This window comes from Leptonotus elevatus, chromosome 12, assembly GCF_054856555.1.
Source record: "Leptonotus elevatus isolate MCC_2025b chromosome 12, RoL_Lele_1.0, whole genome shotgun sequence".
Lineage (NCBI taxonomy): Eukaryota > Metazoa > Chordata > Actinopteri > Syngnathiformes > Syngnathidae > Leptonotus > Leptonotus elevatus.
Window position 1 is genome coordinate 11564620 of NC_141250.1, and position 17159 is coordinate 11581778.

General features: G+C 38.5%; 1 protein-coding gene across 1 annotated transcript in view; it reads right to left on the bottom strand.

Moving 5' to 3' along the window:
* The window catches only part of igsf3 (immunoglobulin superfamily, member 3), a 106168-nt gene extending 105465 nt beyond the window's left edge, over positions 1 to 703 (bottom strand). Inside the window, exon 1 of the mRNA XM_086091731.1 lies at positions 105 to 703. Within this exon, the coding sequence (XP_085947857.1) occupies positions 105 to 144 (40 nt within the window). The 5' untranslated portion in view covers positions 145 to 703. The remainder of the gene's footprint in view (positions 1 to 104) is intronic.
* Positions 704 to 17159: the final 16456 nt, after the last annotated feature.

Below are 17159 nucleotides of genomic sequence, written 5' to 3' on the forward strand. Positions count from 1 at the left end.
TCGTACAGTACATTCGGAAAAGACTGACCCACAGTGGATAGCAGATATGAATGGGGGGGAAATCAGTACAAGGAGACTTAAATATGTCTCCATGGTTGACTTACCGAGTAGCGCGAAGGCGACGAGGAGCACACCGGTTGCCATCGTGCCTTGGCCGGCTCAGCCACCCCCACGATGTCGCCCCTTCTGGATGAACAAAACGAGCGGCGTCTCCTCCGGACCCGGAAAAAGAGTGGAAGGTGAATCCTAGCTGCTCGTGGGTGAGACAAATCCACGCAAGGTGCTCCCACGCTTCCCACAACGTCCAGCACAAACCAGCACCTTAAAAAAAAAGAAGAAGCGGGGACTCCTTTCTTCCGCTCACCTTATCGCCGAGGACGCGTACCAGGCACCCGGGCGACCCAACCCACTCCCCGGCGTACTACCGGCACACATCCACGGACTGCGGAGGAGCTCCGGCTCACTCAACACTTCCAAGTCCCGCGCGACTCTTTTTGAGATACAGCGCACTACACCGGGGCGTGGAATATCCCCAAAATAAAAAAATAAAAAATAAGCTGAATTAAGTTCGTGTTAGTTGGTTCTTCCCCCCCGCACACACGTTTTTTTGTTTGTTTGTGCCGCTGATAAGAGAGCAAATCTCAGCCCCTGTGCTCTCTCCACGGCAAATCCAGGAGACGTAATCAATCTCCCACTATCAGCCCACGTAGCACCCCAAATGGGCGGGCACTGTGGAGGAAGCAGGCACGGTTTTGTGCTGGGGAACAATGCATCTAATTAATCAAGAAATAAATTATTAATATAAACACACCTTGACTACTTCTTATGGCACCCAACGAGTAATAAGACTTTAATTCTATTTAAAAACTAAAACAGTCCGCCTCGTTAGTTCCCCAGTTGAACAAAGAAAACTCTTTGAAAACTTATCAGCATGTTGGACCGGGACCCTCCCCCTCTTCAGCCGTGTGGGACACCAACAGACACCCACCCACTGTGGGAGAGGTCATGATTTGCATGCGTGAGTAGCAAATGTAGGCCAGAAGCACACAGCGGGGGCAAGTTTGACCAAGACAGTCAACACTAACAAAACAAGTGAAATAATTGATGATGCAATGTAGGGATAGGCCCCCTGTCATAAAGAGATCAACCCAGCGAACATGTACAGTTGGGGCCCATGCGGGCACCACTTGGTCTAGTTGGGCTTTGGCTGGGCATGGGCTTCGTTGTTTGGCCCCACTTGGGCAGTAGGTGGCCACGTGCCCCTGCTCAAATGTGATTGGACCCCGCAGGCGCCAAATGATTGACATATCACGGCACCGGCGCCTACTAATTGTTATGCCCCTCCTGCAAAGTAGCTAGCGCTATTTACCACAAAATGTTCAAATCCACCTCACTAAGAGTCTGGAGCCCGTGAGTGACTGTTTAAAATAACTTTTACAGTATGTTCAGATAGATTGTTTTGGACGGACATCAATAAGTTAACGTTGTTTTGCAAAAGCTAAATATAAATGCATGAGCTGAATGACGAACGGAGACGTGAAACAGGAAACAGAACTACGGAGCGGCCTTCCAAATTAAAAGCATAGATTTCAAAATAAGCCATTTAAACATCACACACAAAACTGTTTGAAGAATACTTAACACTTATAGTATATATATGCCCTAACGTTTTTAGTCCAGAATTGGGGGATTTAATAACATTAATAACATTATGTGGCTGTAAATAAAGTAGTAGTATGAAGGGGGAAAAAAATTCATAGGGTGTGTGGAAAACTAAATTGACTAGATGCCACAGACTTCCGACTTCCGTAAAACACACAGCAATAATGTTTCCAGTTACTGTTGGCCACGTCCCAATACTGGTTTTCCACCTCCCTCGTGCAATAAATCATATTAATGACAACTAATGTGGACAAATACTGCATGCACATCATCGCGCAGCGTAACAAACGCGTCTACAGTAATTTTATCCGCCAATCAGCACAAATGTCATTGCAGTATAAAAGGCTACATAAAACTATTTGTGCGAGTATTGGGACGCAGCCAATTATGTCATAACCTGAAACAGAAACAAAGTTGATGGGTGAAAATCCGGAAGTTGGAAGTCCCGCCTCCTCCGTGGCATGTAGTCCATAAGGGGACAAAATGTGACCTGTTCCTTAAACGAATTAATCTAAACAAGTGTATGCGTTAAAATTTCATTCATGTTTAACACTGATGTTAATTATTTCATAAACTTTGAATATTTTTATACATTGTTAAAAAACAGCACATTATGTGCTGTATGCTTAATATGTACTTAAATATATTTCAACATTTAGAGACTCCGATTGAAATACATTTATTATTAAATGAATTATTTGGCATAATCTTTGGATACCCTGAATCGTTGGCAGTGCAATCAGGAACACCATAATATCAGCCCAGTGGCCACTTGTAAAACATGAAATAAAAACTTGAAGGTACAGCACGTGTAGGCCCATTCACCATCCCATTGCAAACCCATGTGGGTTTTAGCTAGGGCCCATATGAGGCCCACATTTAAACCAATGTAGGTTTTAGCTAGGGCCCAAATGTGTCCCACCTTGCGCCCATCTGGGCTTGCCCACATGGGGCCACCATGAAATCGCTAGCCCAAATTAGCTGGGACCCAGCTGGGCAGCCCAGATGGGACCCATTCACTAGCCCACATCCAACCCACATGGGCCCAACATGGGTGTGTTGGCAGGGAAAGAGACCAAATGAGTTCCTAAAGCTGAAGTGCTTTGAACTCAACTTTTTATATTCTGTACAGTGTTTGGACCGGCTGGGCTTCTTTGACAAGTCACAAATTCATCAAGCATGAAATTCATTTAATAAATCTCATTTGTGTCTTCAGAATTGCAAGTCAAAAACTTTGTTTGACATCTTTGTCAATTTACCCAGATTCTCTGAGTTAATTATTTTCTTGGCCTGTGCATCATGCTCAACAAAGTTTCGTGGAAATCAGCTTAGTAGTTTGTTAGTTTTTTTTCCTCAGATAATCCAATTTGTTGACTTACATGGCAGCGGTGAATAATATATTTAATTAGAAAATTGGTATTATTTCCCTTCATATTCATCTGTAGAAAGGTAATTTAAACAACAAAGCTAGTGGTAGCCTTATGCACATTGCTGCACAATGAACAGGAACACACAAAAAGGAACACAAATTAACATGCAGTCCACAACAAGACTCACAGAACTACAAGAGTGTTTGTACCTGCATCAGTGAGATTTAAAACCATCAATTTACATCTACATCAAGTATCGTAAATATGTTTGAATCCCAGAGCTGATCCATGCTTCTAATTTGGGTCTTCAACAAAAAAAAAGGTTCAGAGAAACCTGTCCAAGCTCATAATCATGTGCTTATTGATTTTCACAAATCTGCAGCATTGTTCAGGATGATCTCAAATTAAAACAGAGTGAGTGAATGTATGCTGGGAAAGGGAAAATGGATCCAAACAGATCGCTGCATCTCCCCCAAAAAAAACCCAAAAAGTAGAAAGTGAAGGCCGACACAACACTCCCCTACTGTGTTGTATAAATAAACGAGCAGGCCTTCACGTGTGCATACAAACAAGTGACATGCCATGGATCCATCTGCTACTCAATCATTCAACAGGGAATTGCAAGTTTCAAACTGTGCTTGAGTGCGACATGAATATCTTTTTTCTTCTTCTTGTTGTTTTATTGGAACCAAAAAGTCTGTTTGTTTTGCTTTGTGGACTTCAATTCAAACTTCCTTAACAACCAGTCAAATTGTTCTGAGAGGCCAATACAGTGATTTAATGAGCTCTGCCTTGTACAATGGAACCATTCCGCTTGAACACAATCCATATTGGGTTGATTTAACAATACATTTCTCTTGTAATAAATAGAGGGAAAAGATATTATTTATTCCCAAGTCATCTGTGCCCATCATTTAAAAAATATGTTATTAAGTGTACAAGTAATGCTTTAAGTAACTTTTTAACATTCCTGCACGTCATAAAAATGTAAATTTAAGTTGACTATGGAGGTGAGTCTCTCCTATCAAAGGAGACAAATTATGTATTATTTTTGCAAATCAAAACAGTCCCAGGGGTCTTAATAACATAAGTGACATGCTTTCATAAAAATGCCACAATGATTCAGAATTATAGGACACTTTACACACCATTTACTTATATGGCTGAAAAATTTATCTCATACAAATTGATGTCGCAAAGTAATAAAATGCATTTTTAAATATATGTATATTTATTTATTTATTGCCTCGGTAAGTTCAGTGTTTAAGTGCAGTCCATATAGTTGCATATTATCGTTTTATGAAACATGAAAAGTTGACGAGATGAAGCGACGTCTACATTTTTTGCACTACTGTTGGAATCAGATTAATGATTTATTGAACTTGTGAAGTTGTTGTAGTAAAGACTTAAAAGACCACAAGTAAAAGTGTTTAGTAAGTTATCAAGTCTTAGCGAAGTAAATCAATAATGTGTCATTCTCCGCAATATAAGATAGCTTAATTTGTTGCTTTTGTTTATTAAAACATACATGGGAAGATGACCTTGAAAAAATAACCACATGTTAAATTGCAATCATGGGGGTTAGAGAATTGCAATTAGAATATTTTTCTAAATTGTTCAGCCCTAATTTCTTGTTATTACTGAAGTTAGCCCATTTGCTAGTAAGCAAGTGTTTGTCCCATATCCTGCTAGGCCAATGACAAATATGAATTTCGTTACCATAACAACAGTGGATGGGACAAAGGGATTAGCCTAAGGGAGCAGGGCCCCAAAAGTGAGCACCCATAAAGACAAAAAAAAAGCTTCTTAACTCATGGAGCACATAGGCACACTGGCCTATTGTGTGTATGTAGCAAACAGCCCATCACACCATGTCCACAACTTCCCCGAACAATCAAATAAATAAATATATGTCGCTTACTTCTACTATTCAGTAAGAGTTGTTGCTGTATTAGTAATTTTGAACAATGGATAAAGAACATATATGCTTGTTAATATTACTACAACCACAATGTTTGATGCTAACTGTTAGCATGTCAGGTATTTTTCATGTTGACTATTTTCCATCTTATTGTGAAGTGGGATTAATTGAGTTCACTTCCACCATACATCGCTCGTATCTCTAGTTTGCGCTTGCTTGGCAAAGCAAATATTCACCCAAATGGCATCTCCTATCATGAAAAACTTTGAAGTAAGTTCACTTGTAACTCAAGGCACCGCTGTATTTGCATACAATTAAGTCATGGCAAAGTAAATGTTCCTTAATTTGTGTATTTTAAAATAAAACAGCAGCAGTGTACATTCCATTCTTTAGTGTTGTTTTGATTGCTGCTTTATTAACCATATTGTACTGATCAGTGAGTACACCTTACGTGTACCATGAGTACAATTCAGTGTCATCAAACTTTTTCACTTTGCTCTTCTGTGCTGGCATCAATGCAATTTTAGAAGAGCAATTTTCCAGAAAGGTTTGTGGGCACGTTATCGGTTTCACTGGTGGTCCAAAAAGGTGGTGAAAGATCTTTTCCCCTCTCCTTTTGGCAAAAGAAATGTACAAAACCAACAATGTATGCAGACCTTTGTTACTGGTTCTTCAGAGATCCATCCAGAGCCAATATTGTTGAATCCAGCTGGCTAGGCTCATTACACCTGGTCTACATATTGCTGCACCTAAATTTAGCCGCACTCTCCACAGACTCCTCATTGCACGGCTGGTGATGGCACATTTTGCACATGCGGCCAGCCAGCTCGGAGCCAACGTCGTTATCGCGATCAGATCACCTTTGACTATGCAGCCAAAACTCAGAAAGTAACCTCAAATATGTTTTCTCACAGGGGAAACATATTCAGATTTTTTTTTTTTGCGAATGGTTGCAGTAGGGGGGATCCTATGACGTCTCCATGGAAACAGAGGAGCCTGCGCTTCATACCAGGGTCCTGTTACTCCGTGAAACGTGTGCAGACCATTTAATTTCTTTGAAAATATGAATATTTCAGTGGCCTACATCACTATTTGTTGAGTCGATGGGCTCAATGCAACGCAGGCAGGCAGAGGGAGGTCAGCTTGGAATGAAAGAATGGGAGAATTTTAATCATGTATGACATTGACATGCAGAAATGTCAGGTAGGCTGCAAAGGTGATGTGAATTGTCAGTAAGAAATGTATAAACAAGCACGAGGGGGGAAAAAACTTTTCTCTCGCTTACAAGAGAAGAAGACAGATGGTAAAAGTAGAGGAAAGACAAAAAGCAGAAATTATTAATATCGACTGGGAGGATTATAGCATTTTGGAACTTAAAAAAAAAAACTCTTAACACGTGAAAAATAATCAATTGAAAAAAAAGAAGATAATTAATTAATGACTTAATTAAATAATCAAATTGATGACATTCTGACCAGCACTTTTTGTTTTTGATCTTTAAGTAATGATGATAATAATGATTGATGAGTGAAAGATTACATTTTTAATTGCATTGAGATTTTGTAAAACAAATTAGAGATGTATTTATTTGTTGACATTTTGTTTTAATGTTGTTGCTTACGTTATGCTGCAAGCTCCCTGCACGTTTTATTTGAATTTTTAAACAAAGATGTCCATTTTCTAAAGTTGAAAAAAACTTCAACATGTTGTAAATCTGAAAATTTGGTTAATAAGCATTCATTATTAAAAGCATTTAAACAAAGTAAAATGTTTTGAGTTTGTAATTATGATTAGCCTAGGGTCCTTTTTCTTCTTCTTTTTTTTTTTTTTTTTTTTACAACTACTGTACTGTTCAAATCTGCAAATAAAAAGTTTTGCAAATAAAGAGTTAGTAACTGTGAAGTCATTAGTAACCAGATAAGCTAAAAATTAGCCTAGCTTCTCTTCCCCCCCCCCATTTTTTTTTTTTACTACTGCTTGTTCTTTTGTATTTTGCTGTAGTATGGATGCCCTGTGGAGCCATGCTGCCTCTTACAGGTCAATCTTGGTACTACAACAGACACTAGTTTGGTGGAAGAGACTCGTGGTAATTAGTAGAGATACAAATCAGCTAAAATGATTTTTTAAAATCGGTATGGGTGTGGTGCTTTGGACAATGTGCAGGAGTTAACATTCCACCAAGAAGCTGTCCGATCCTCATTGTGGGATTTAAAGTAATTTGAGTCACCAGCACAGTGAAACAGTCCAATTACTGGTGGCGCACTTCACATCAGCACAGCAGATTACACCCAATCGGCACTAACCTGTGTTTGTGTACATCTGAGGCCGCCGGCGTCAAAGATGTAATTTGGCTGTCATGCAAGGAGATGCTCGCCGTGTGGTTATTTTAAGAGAAGCCGACACAATCAAAGCTTCAACCTGCTGCACACAACAAAGTTACTTAGGCTGGACCGTGTCTCACAATGCATTAGCATGCATTTTTTTCTCTATCGAATGAATTATTCATCATACGGGCTCCTAATGCAGAATATTAATATTGAAATGACCATCAAGCACTTCTTTTATCACTTAGTGTGCCTTTTTCTTTTCCATTTCTCACCTTTTGATGGACTTCTTCACTGTCTTCCTTTGTCATGCTGTCTCATATTTCAATCAGACTGAGTGCTTCTTTTGCCCACTTGCACTTGAAGAGTGTGCTCGTCACGATGTCTTAGACCTGCCTTCTACTTTTTTTTGGGCATGTTTCCATAAAGAAAAGTAGCAATGTATTGTAAAATATAAATATAAAACCATAATTTAATATAATTAAAGAAATATTTTTTTATGAGGATTTACACATCATATATGTACAAATGGTGCTCTGTCCTGAGTTAACAACATCTAGATGTGAATAACATGAAATAAAAGATGGAATTCTGAATTTTTGGCTCATATTAATCTTTTGATCTGAAACGCAAATGTCTTCAGTATACAACAAAAAACAAAGGAATTGACCTTGCCATTCCAATGTCCATACTCTACAGTAGGGATAAGTACTATAAAACTATACTAAATCAGATTAATCTTCATACAGTACTTCATTGTCCGTCCGTCCATCCATCCATCAATTATTTTAACTTGCAGTGCTCACAGAATGCCAATGGGACGATACATTTTGGGGGCACTGACTACTTGCATGACATAGAAATTTGATTTTGACACATAGGTAAGCTGTTCTGGGAGAGATATGAGCTTTTTCAGATGATCCATGGTGTTGTGCAAAATCATCAAGTTACGCAAAAAGCACTAAGTGAATGCAGATGAACCAAAGCAATTGAGAAAGATCTTTGCAGTTGTGACAGTACCGACTGTTTGTTTGGGAAAGGAACTTGGAGTGAAGCATGTGTGACCAGATTTGGCATAAATATGTGCTTTTGCTAATGAACTGATTGTTGTGCATGAACGTAAGTCTGATTGGCTAAATGAGCTTGCGGTTTTGAAAACGTCTTCTCAGTTTCAAGAAATGTGCCAAACCTATGGAGAAAAACTGTAACAAATGACACCAGCACATTTGCCTCGCAGTCCAGTGGTTTGAATGTTCTCCCCATGATAGCTTGGGCTTTTTCTATGGGCGCAAGTCAGTAATAAAGTAAGAGTTGTGTCGCAAGTGTAAACCTCATCTGAACATATTGCCAGTGATTTCCAAGCAACTGGTTTTCAAATTACATGTGACACCAGTCTTTCATTGTCTTTGTTCCAGATGTTTTTTGTTGTGTTTTTTGCTACAGAAATGCTGTTCTTAGATGCTATCGATCAAAGTCCAAGTTTGGAGAAAGAGCAACCAACAATGTCTGTGAGGTCGAGGAAACAGAAAGCACTTTTTTGCTTCGAGATTCTCATTTCATTTAAGACTCATGAATGATTTACATAAATTTTAGTACTTTGATAAACGTAAAGATTTCCTCACGCTAATCACGAATCTCAAATTAAATTGACTATATGTGTATTTTTTTCACGAGATAGAAATAAGAAATTAAATTTTTATCATACTAGTTGATTTTATCTGTACCAATAACATAATTTCAATTAAATAATAAAAAAATAGTTTTTGGGGGTGAGAAAAATACAATAATTTGTCATTAAATACATAACGCAATTAACTTACAACACTGCAAATAAACACGTGAGCATGTTATTGACCCATATTGTATGCCCCCGAGCCTCACTCTATTCATGCCGTGAGCGTAGAAAAGTAAACACATCCTCACAGTTTCCTTAATCACAACTTGCCCTGACTCCTGTCTCCGCTCTGCTTGGTCTTCAGATGCTTGTGAGAGAAAACCAGGCAGGCCTCCTAGCAAAAAAAAAGAAAGAAGAAAAAAGATGCTTTAATTGATGCCGTCGCTGTTGGGAACGCCGTTCGGCATTAAAACATGCTTTACATACACAAATCCAAAACTGCCTATTAGCACATCAAAGACGGGCAACCGTCTTCTTTGCCGTTCCGAGAAAACTCAAACACCAATTTTGATGACTCAAAGCATTTTAGAGAAATGCTAAGGGAATGACCTGCTTTTATCTGCGCAAAGGTCATCGTCATGATCAAGACGTGCGGGAAGCGTTTTAGTTGTTGCTGTTGCTTCTTTTTTTTCTTTAGCTGTTGGAGGCTTATTGCTACGTGTGCTACAAGAGCAGGGGTTCTTCATCGGCTAACGAAGAGTGAAGTGGTTTGCATGGCCAGTGATTAAGTTGCCTCTTTTCCTTCTTTACCTACTCAGCTCAATGCAACTGACTATTTGGTAGATGCTACCATTACTACCACTATTTCTAGTGCCTGATTAACAGGGTTATTTTACCTTTGGATTTTTCATTATTGTTATTTTTTAAATTAACTTTAAGAGTAGGTTTGTTAGTTTTTATTATTCCCCCCCTCCAGAAATGCTTCATTTTAATGCAGTTTTTAAAAATTTGTTCTAGTATTAGTTTTATTTATTTATATATATATATTGCAGTATATATATATATATATAGATAGAGAGAGAGAGAGAGAGAGAGAGAGAGAGAGAGAGAGAGAGAGAGAGAGAGAGAATATCATCACTGTCCTGTGAAAAACACTTATGTCCATTAAAAAATAAATAAATAATGTTTTAGGATGTCTGCATTCAGTTTCATCCCATAAATTTAAAAATGTATAATAAAAAAAAGCAAACATACGGTCCAACACCAGTCCTCACATTGCAAATTACTGCCAACTTTCATGACACTGGAAATGCTTCTTCTGACCATTTGAACCTGTGCAAAAAAACATATATTGGAGGAAAAAGCAACATCAGTGGCGGTTGCATGCTGTGCTATATGCAATTAAGCTGAGCTTGCCACCTCATGATTAAAAGAAAATGGAGCGCATCTCTCCTTTCCTTCACTTTGACTGTAAGTCCGAGTGGACCTGACCATCTCACACTGGAGGAGCCCGATGGTGTGCGTCACGCCAGTCTGCCTCACTGTCACATCAGCCAGCAGCTCACAAAGCCAGAAGACGAAGAAAAGCAAGTGGTGCACTAGAACACTTCTTTGCATATATGAAACTGCATTCTTTATTCTAAAAAGTGTTAGCATACTATCAGCAACGTTCAAAATTAGGGCCCGACCGATTAATCAGCCACTGATTATAAAAAACTGAAGTACCCTGAACGTAACATTAGCAACTAGCAAATGTGTAGCGTATGTTATTCTGTTGTTCCCAAAGCATCCTTTCAGCTGTTTAATGACTTCCCAGTTGGAGTTAACTGTAAAACGTAACACACAACAATAAGAATAACATCCACTGTATATTTAAATACAAAACATGCTTCGTTTTTAAAACATTGCTAGCCTAGCACTAATGCTAAAAGCGAAGGGAGGATCCCATTCAAATGCTAACGGGAAGTTAGCATCGACTTCGGGAGTAACTAACGAATATTCACACACAAATGCTGTGCGAACACATAACCACAGGTACGATAACACTACGCAAAGGCACAAATTCTTCCCAATGTGTAAAAAACGTTTTATTTTAATAGAATTCAATCATAACTTTCTTCTGTACTCACTTTAAGTGTGTACACCATGGATGTACGGCACTACACTGCCCCCAAGAGGCCACTTTTATTACTTTTTTTTTTTTAATAATCGGCCGATTAATAGGTTATCAGTATTTTTTTCTGCCAAAAATCGGTATCGGCCCTATTCAAAATAAGCTGTCTCGCATCTCAGTTTGCGAGCAAAAATTAGCATTTTGCGCCTCATCAAAACACATTCATTTCAAAACAGAGAACCAGAGATTTTTTTTACATTTTCCGATCACTGAACGGCAAAAACAGTCCCACAAAGCTAGCTAGTGCGGCTAAACACTATTTGGTCAGTAATCATCGCCTCCATGGTGGTGAATAAGATAAACTTCTGACAAAAATCGTTCTCACGAAAACAACTGTTGGCCTAAGGAAAAACGGAGAATGAATGCTAATTGCTAAGCTCACCTAAAACTGGCACGTCATCATTTAAGACCAGAATTAAGGGCTTACGTGATAGAGTGCACTTTTCACAGAAGTCTGACTGGAACCGCGTTAAAGCGGCGCATGTCTAACCTTAAGAAGGCAAATTAAAGTGTCTGGAAGGAAAATCATACTAGTTTAACAGAACCGGAAACGGGAAAATTAAATTTTATTACAGTATATGCCAGTTTGGAGGCGTGGCCTATAAGCTAAAAATGAGAGTTTTGATTTTGACTTGTTTGGACGTGCCCTGCGATTGGCTGGCGAGCAGTCCTGGATGCATCCTGCCTCTTGCCCATTTAATTGGGATAAGCTCCAGCTCACATGGTGTTTCACTGCCAATTAATGCCGATTGGTTGTTAGTGTCGTTCACCTTGATTTTTTCCCAACATACAATCTGAAATAATCACCATTAATAAATAGTAATATGACAAAATATAAGATTTGGTATGCATAACTCTTCACGTGCGGAGAACAATCGTGTTTGTAAAACAAATGCTGTAAATATACCGTCATGGATTGAAAGTGTGCGGTGTTTGTCAGCTAATTAGCGATATGCATCAGTGGTACAGCATCTGTGAGACACACAAACACACACTGGCGGAACTTGATGGGCTCACAGGAGCCTTGTGGCTGGTAATATGGAGGAAGAGGAGCACCGAAACCACATGCGATGAAGACATCTCTACGTTAATACTAAGCAAGGCATCCACAAAAAGTGGAATCAAGTCATTCGTCACGCTAACACATGCCTGTGTGGATATCACACACACAAAAAAAAAAACTGTCAACAGTCTATCACCTTCATACGGCATCCTGGCGGAAGCGTAGAACTCGTCAAATGTACAGATGTACACTAAAGCAGCCCGTAAACACTATCAAACTGTCTATGTTTGCTGCATGGATCTATTTGATTTGACTTGGTCTTTCCTACTGTGTGCTCGCGCAATTTTAGACTTGGCAGGCAAACATAAGCAATCCCCCAACGGCTGGAGCTGAGTGGCAGGTATTTGAAAGTTGATTTCTTTTCCACTTCTGATGATGTTGCCATGACAACTTGAAGGCAACAGGAAATGGGGAAAGTGGGGGACCTGCAACACAAAGAAGAAAAATCACCCATACAGTAGTTATTGTGGTTGGGTAGGTATGAAAAAAAAAAAAAAAAAAAGACTAGGTAGAATGAAATGCTCAAACAGCAGGTTGAAGAAGACCTACGGCATCTTTATCACCGCGCTGCAAGGCACAGTGTGTCGAACCTCCAGGTCATCCATGATTTAGGGTGCTAGGGAAAGAAATTCTGCTCTGATACATGGATGGCATCAGGGGAAAAGAGACAGATCAATACAGCAAAGATATGAGGTGAGACCAATACGCTCATGGAGGGAAAATATTAGCGGGAATAACCAACACAGGGAAGGCACTGGAGAAAAGAACAATATCAGGAATACATAGAGAATGAAAGCCTAATGAAAACAATCATTCAGACCAACGCAGGGATGACATTGGGGAGTAAAGACCAATGCAGAGATGAAATTGGGAGGGATACCAATATAGTCAAGACATTAAGAGGGAAATAACAAAACAAAGAAAACAACAGGTTGAAGAACAACACATTAGAGGCATTTTGGTAAGAAAGTACGACGGCGTATTAGGGCCACGTACAAATGTATTTTTTTAGAGGACGGGGGCAATATTCTCAGAAAAAAAACAAATTTGCCGCTTTATAAACTGATAAAAAATCAAAAACTTACGAGAAATACACGTAGCGTAAACTCATGTTAAGCATTCTCTCTTTGAACCGTTGTGTACGGCCACTGGCCAGTGACAAAGACGCCTCGCTTTGCGAAGGTCCACACCCGGACGATCAAGTATTTAAGTTAATTAGTTAAAATGTATATTCACTTGTACATTTATGTTTCCAGAATTATTATTTACACATTCATACATTTTGGTATTTTTTTTGTACAAGTGTCTAAATTGATGTGTCGAATCTGCTGCTCTCCGTCATTCACTTTCATTTACCTATGGTATGCTAGCATCTGATTGGATAGTGTTGGTCAGCTGATAGGGGATCAGGAAGTGTTGTCGCTGTGGCTGCGGCGAATGACGAGTAAAGTTTTAATTTAAGAATGAATCTGTCTCCATCCTGCCTTTTCATTTTATAAACAGTGTCCCATTAAACCACCAACGAATCCTCACATGATTAGACTATAGCTACGCTACGTGTATTTCTCGTAAGTTTCTGAGGTTTTTTTTCTTGCAAATCTGCCACTTTATAAAGTGGCAAATTTGCGAGTTTTTTCTCTGAATATTGCCCCTGTCCTCTAAAAAAAATATATATATTTATACGTGGCCCTAAAACGCCGTTGTATACATGACAAACACTGAGAAAAAAAACAATAGAAGGAAGACATAGCAAAAAAAAGACAGATACTGGGAAGATGGGTCTCATTCACAAACAGTGCGTACACACAAATTTGTGCATAAATTATGCGTACTAACACACACATTTATGATTGGTCAATATGGCCTTATTTGATTTTGTTCTTAATCTGCGAACAAATTCAGAACCACCTCGGACTATGATGACATTGATCACTTTAAAAAAAAAACACACACACACATCTTATAGCAAAGATGCACGGTTTGAAACTACTCAAATTTATATATATATATATTAAAAAAAAAACAATAATGGAAAACAGGAATTTTTCCCATAGAGGCCCATTGAGAGCAAAACTAGCAATACAAGAAAGACAAAGGGCAGAAAGACCAATACACAAACAGTGGAAAAAAATTGCAATATGGAAATGATGTCGGAAAGAAATAGAAACACAGAATGCTAATATAGCCTATTCTATATACAGTCTATAGTGGTACTGTATGTATTAGGCGATAACAGTGTAGTGTTCTGTCACAAGAAAGACATCTGCTCTTGCTGTCACTATCAAAATGGAGATAACATGCATTTTTCACGGGGGACAGGACAGGCCGGAAGCGGCTTACTGTTATCGGGCCATTCTTTCAGCCAGGACAATTCACATCCACCGCGACAGGACGGCCAGAAAGTCACACTGGTGTTACGACATGCGTGAGGGATTCTAAACTGAGCGGTGACAGGGATATGGATAAGTGGACAAATGCTGTTCCGGAACACTGCTGAAGGTGGTCCCCAGGGGGCACTGTGTACCATTTGTTCTTGGTTCGGGCGTGAGCATTTGGATTACATTGTTCTGCAATTGAGAAAAATGGACATTTGACTGCTCAGCCCCAAAAAGATTTTAACAAAAAAACAACAACTAATACTTGTACTTTGGTTAACAAAGCACTTTTCTAGATCGGTGCTTTAAAGATAGACATCAAATGATATTTACAGTATTATTAAAATATTAATAATATTGACATTAGTATGACATAATTGTTTTGTTATAATTTGTATATAATTTGTTATATAGTTTGTGTGCATATAATTAGTTGGAGCAATGAAAAGAAATGAACAATTGAATGAACAATTGAATGAAGTCCTACACTACAAAAAAAAGTCATTAATGTATTATCATATCATTAGTAGATAGATATAGATCATGAAATCATTAAATTGTATATTAAATGTTAAATATGTTTTGATGTTCTTACTGAAATAACGTATCCAAAATATTACTCTTACCTATTACTATATCTGACAAACAACAGCCCCCCCCCCCCCCCCCCCCAAAGAAGAAGAAGAAGAGCACATTTCGCATGCAATTAGTAGGACGGTGGTATACTTTGTCTACAACCATACATTTCTGGAGAGGAGGGGTGGGAAAAATAAATGTAAGTTTGTTGAGAGCTCACTTGACAAGAAGCAGAGCAGGCTATTACTTTATATTGCGCCATTTAAGTTGTTTTTATTTTGTACTCCCCCAGCTTCATCCAGCAGCTTCTGGGGTGTCTCTGGGGAGAATAACAATAATGTAGTCTGGACAAGAGAAGACAGACTGTTCTAACCCGTTTAGAGAGTTGCATGCAGTGTGAGTGGAAATATGGGGACGAGGCAATCCCCCTCGATGAGTTTTGGCTTGTATTTGTCTCAAATGCTGTAACTCTAAGCGCGGGTGCGTTTTGGAATACATGCATGGGAGGCTCACCAGCCACTTTGGTAGCTTACACACAGGGTTGGGAGAGTTACTTTTAAAATGTAATCCGTTACAGTTACAAGTTACCTGCTAAAAAATGTAGTTAGTAACCTAATCCATGTACCATAATATTAAAGTAATGTAACTGGATTACTTTTGGATTACTCCAATATTGAGTATGCTCATGAAGACAAAATAAAAATAAATATCACCACAATATATATTCTATACAATGTGCCCCTGCTATTTGCGGGTAATAGGGACCCGGGCATTTTTTTTGTGTATTTTATCAATTAAATCATACATTTTACATTGGGAATGCCAAAATTAGCACCCAAAACACACTTTTTTTTGTTGGAAACAGTAATATCAGTTTCCTACTAATTCAAGTGCATTCCTTTTGGCTACACAGCCATCATATTTTTGTAAAAGCTGCATTATTTAATTTAAATAAAAAAAATATATATATATTCAGTATATTATTATTATTACCAGACATCCAGTATTTATTTAGCTGTCGCATGTGATCATTGGCGGAAAGCCATACATGTTCATTTTGCCTCAGAAAAGTGACATTTCTTAGTTTGCTCTGACAGGCATCGCCATGGCAACAATTTCTCTGGTCAACTAAGAAATGAGGCTGACTGAGAGGGAGCTACTCGAAAAGCTGAGATGATTAACACCAGAATCGTCTCTACTGTCTGACTCCCTTCTCACAGATATATTTCAGAAATAAGATGAGTTTTCTCCGTATTTCTTTTTTTTCTTTTTGGTACCTTGAGGTGAATAATTCGCAGTCATCAGAGCAGAGCTGTTTTCTGTAAGAAAGTCATTTCAAGGCTTGGCCCGTTTCCTCAAAAGAAATAAATAGCGTCTATTCTAGTCTCGCACACAGATGGGGCATTAAACTTTGATAAAGCTGATGCAAGGGGGGGGGGGGACCACTATATTTTTCTTTGACTCATCCAACTCTATAAAATGTGAACGTCTGGTATGACAACACTAAATGAGCATGTGTGGTGGCATTATAGTGGAATATACATATGTTATTGTTTTTTCTTTTTTTTTGGGGGGGGGGGGCATTTTTATGGTTGTCTTATTTTATTTATTTATTTGCTACATTTCTTTCAATAACAATTTGCACACACTAAAAAAAAAGGCCATTGTTGCATGTTTTTGCTAGTACTTGGTAATTTTCTTTAAAATATACATTTAAATATATTTTGCAACATTTTATTAATGCCGCTATTTATCATTATTATTGCTGTGTCTTGGTACATTTTCCCCATTCATTAATATATTTCATACATTTTCTTAAAAACTATCATTTGGCGTATTTCTTTTAATAATAAATCCCCAGGCTGCTCAGCACAATATGGCTAACTAAATAATGATTGCTTGATTGATCTTTGATTGACTAACCGAAATTATTCAGATTCCTAAATATAGTTCGATAAGAGAAAAATAAACACACAACTGACATTGGCTTACCCTTATAGCTATGCCTTACTGTAGCGCTGGACGTGCCACAGTCTCCACTTTTGCTACAGCAGTCAGTCCTCATTCTCTTCTCCAATAA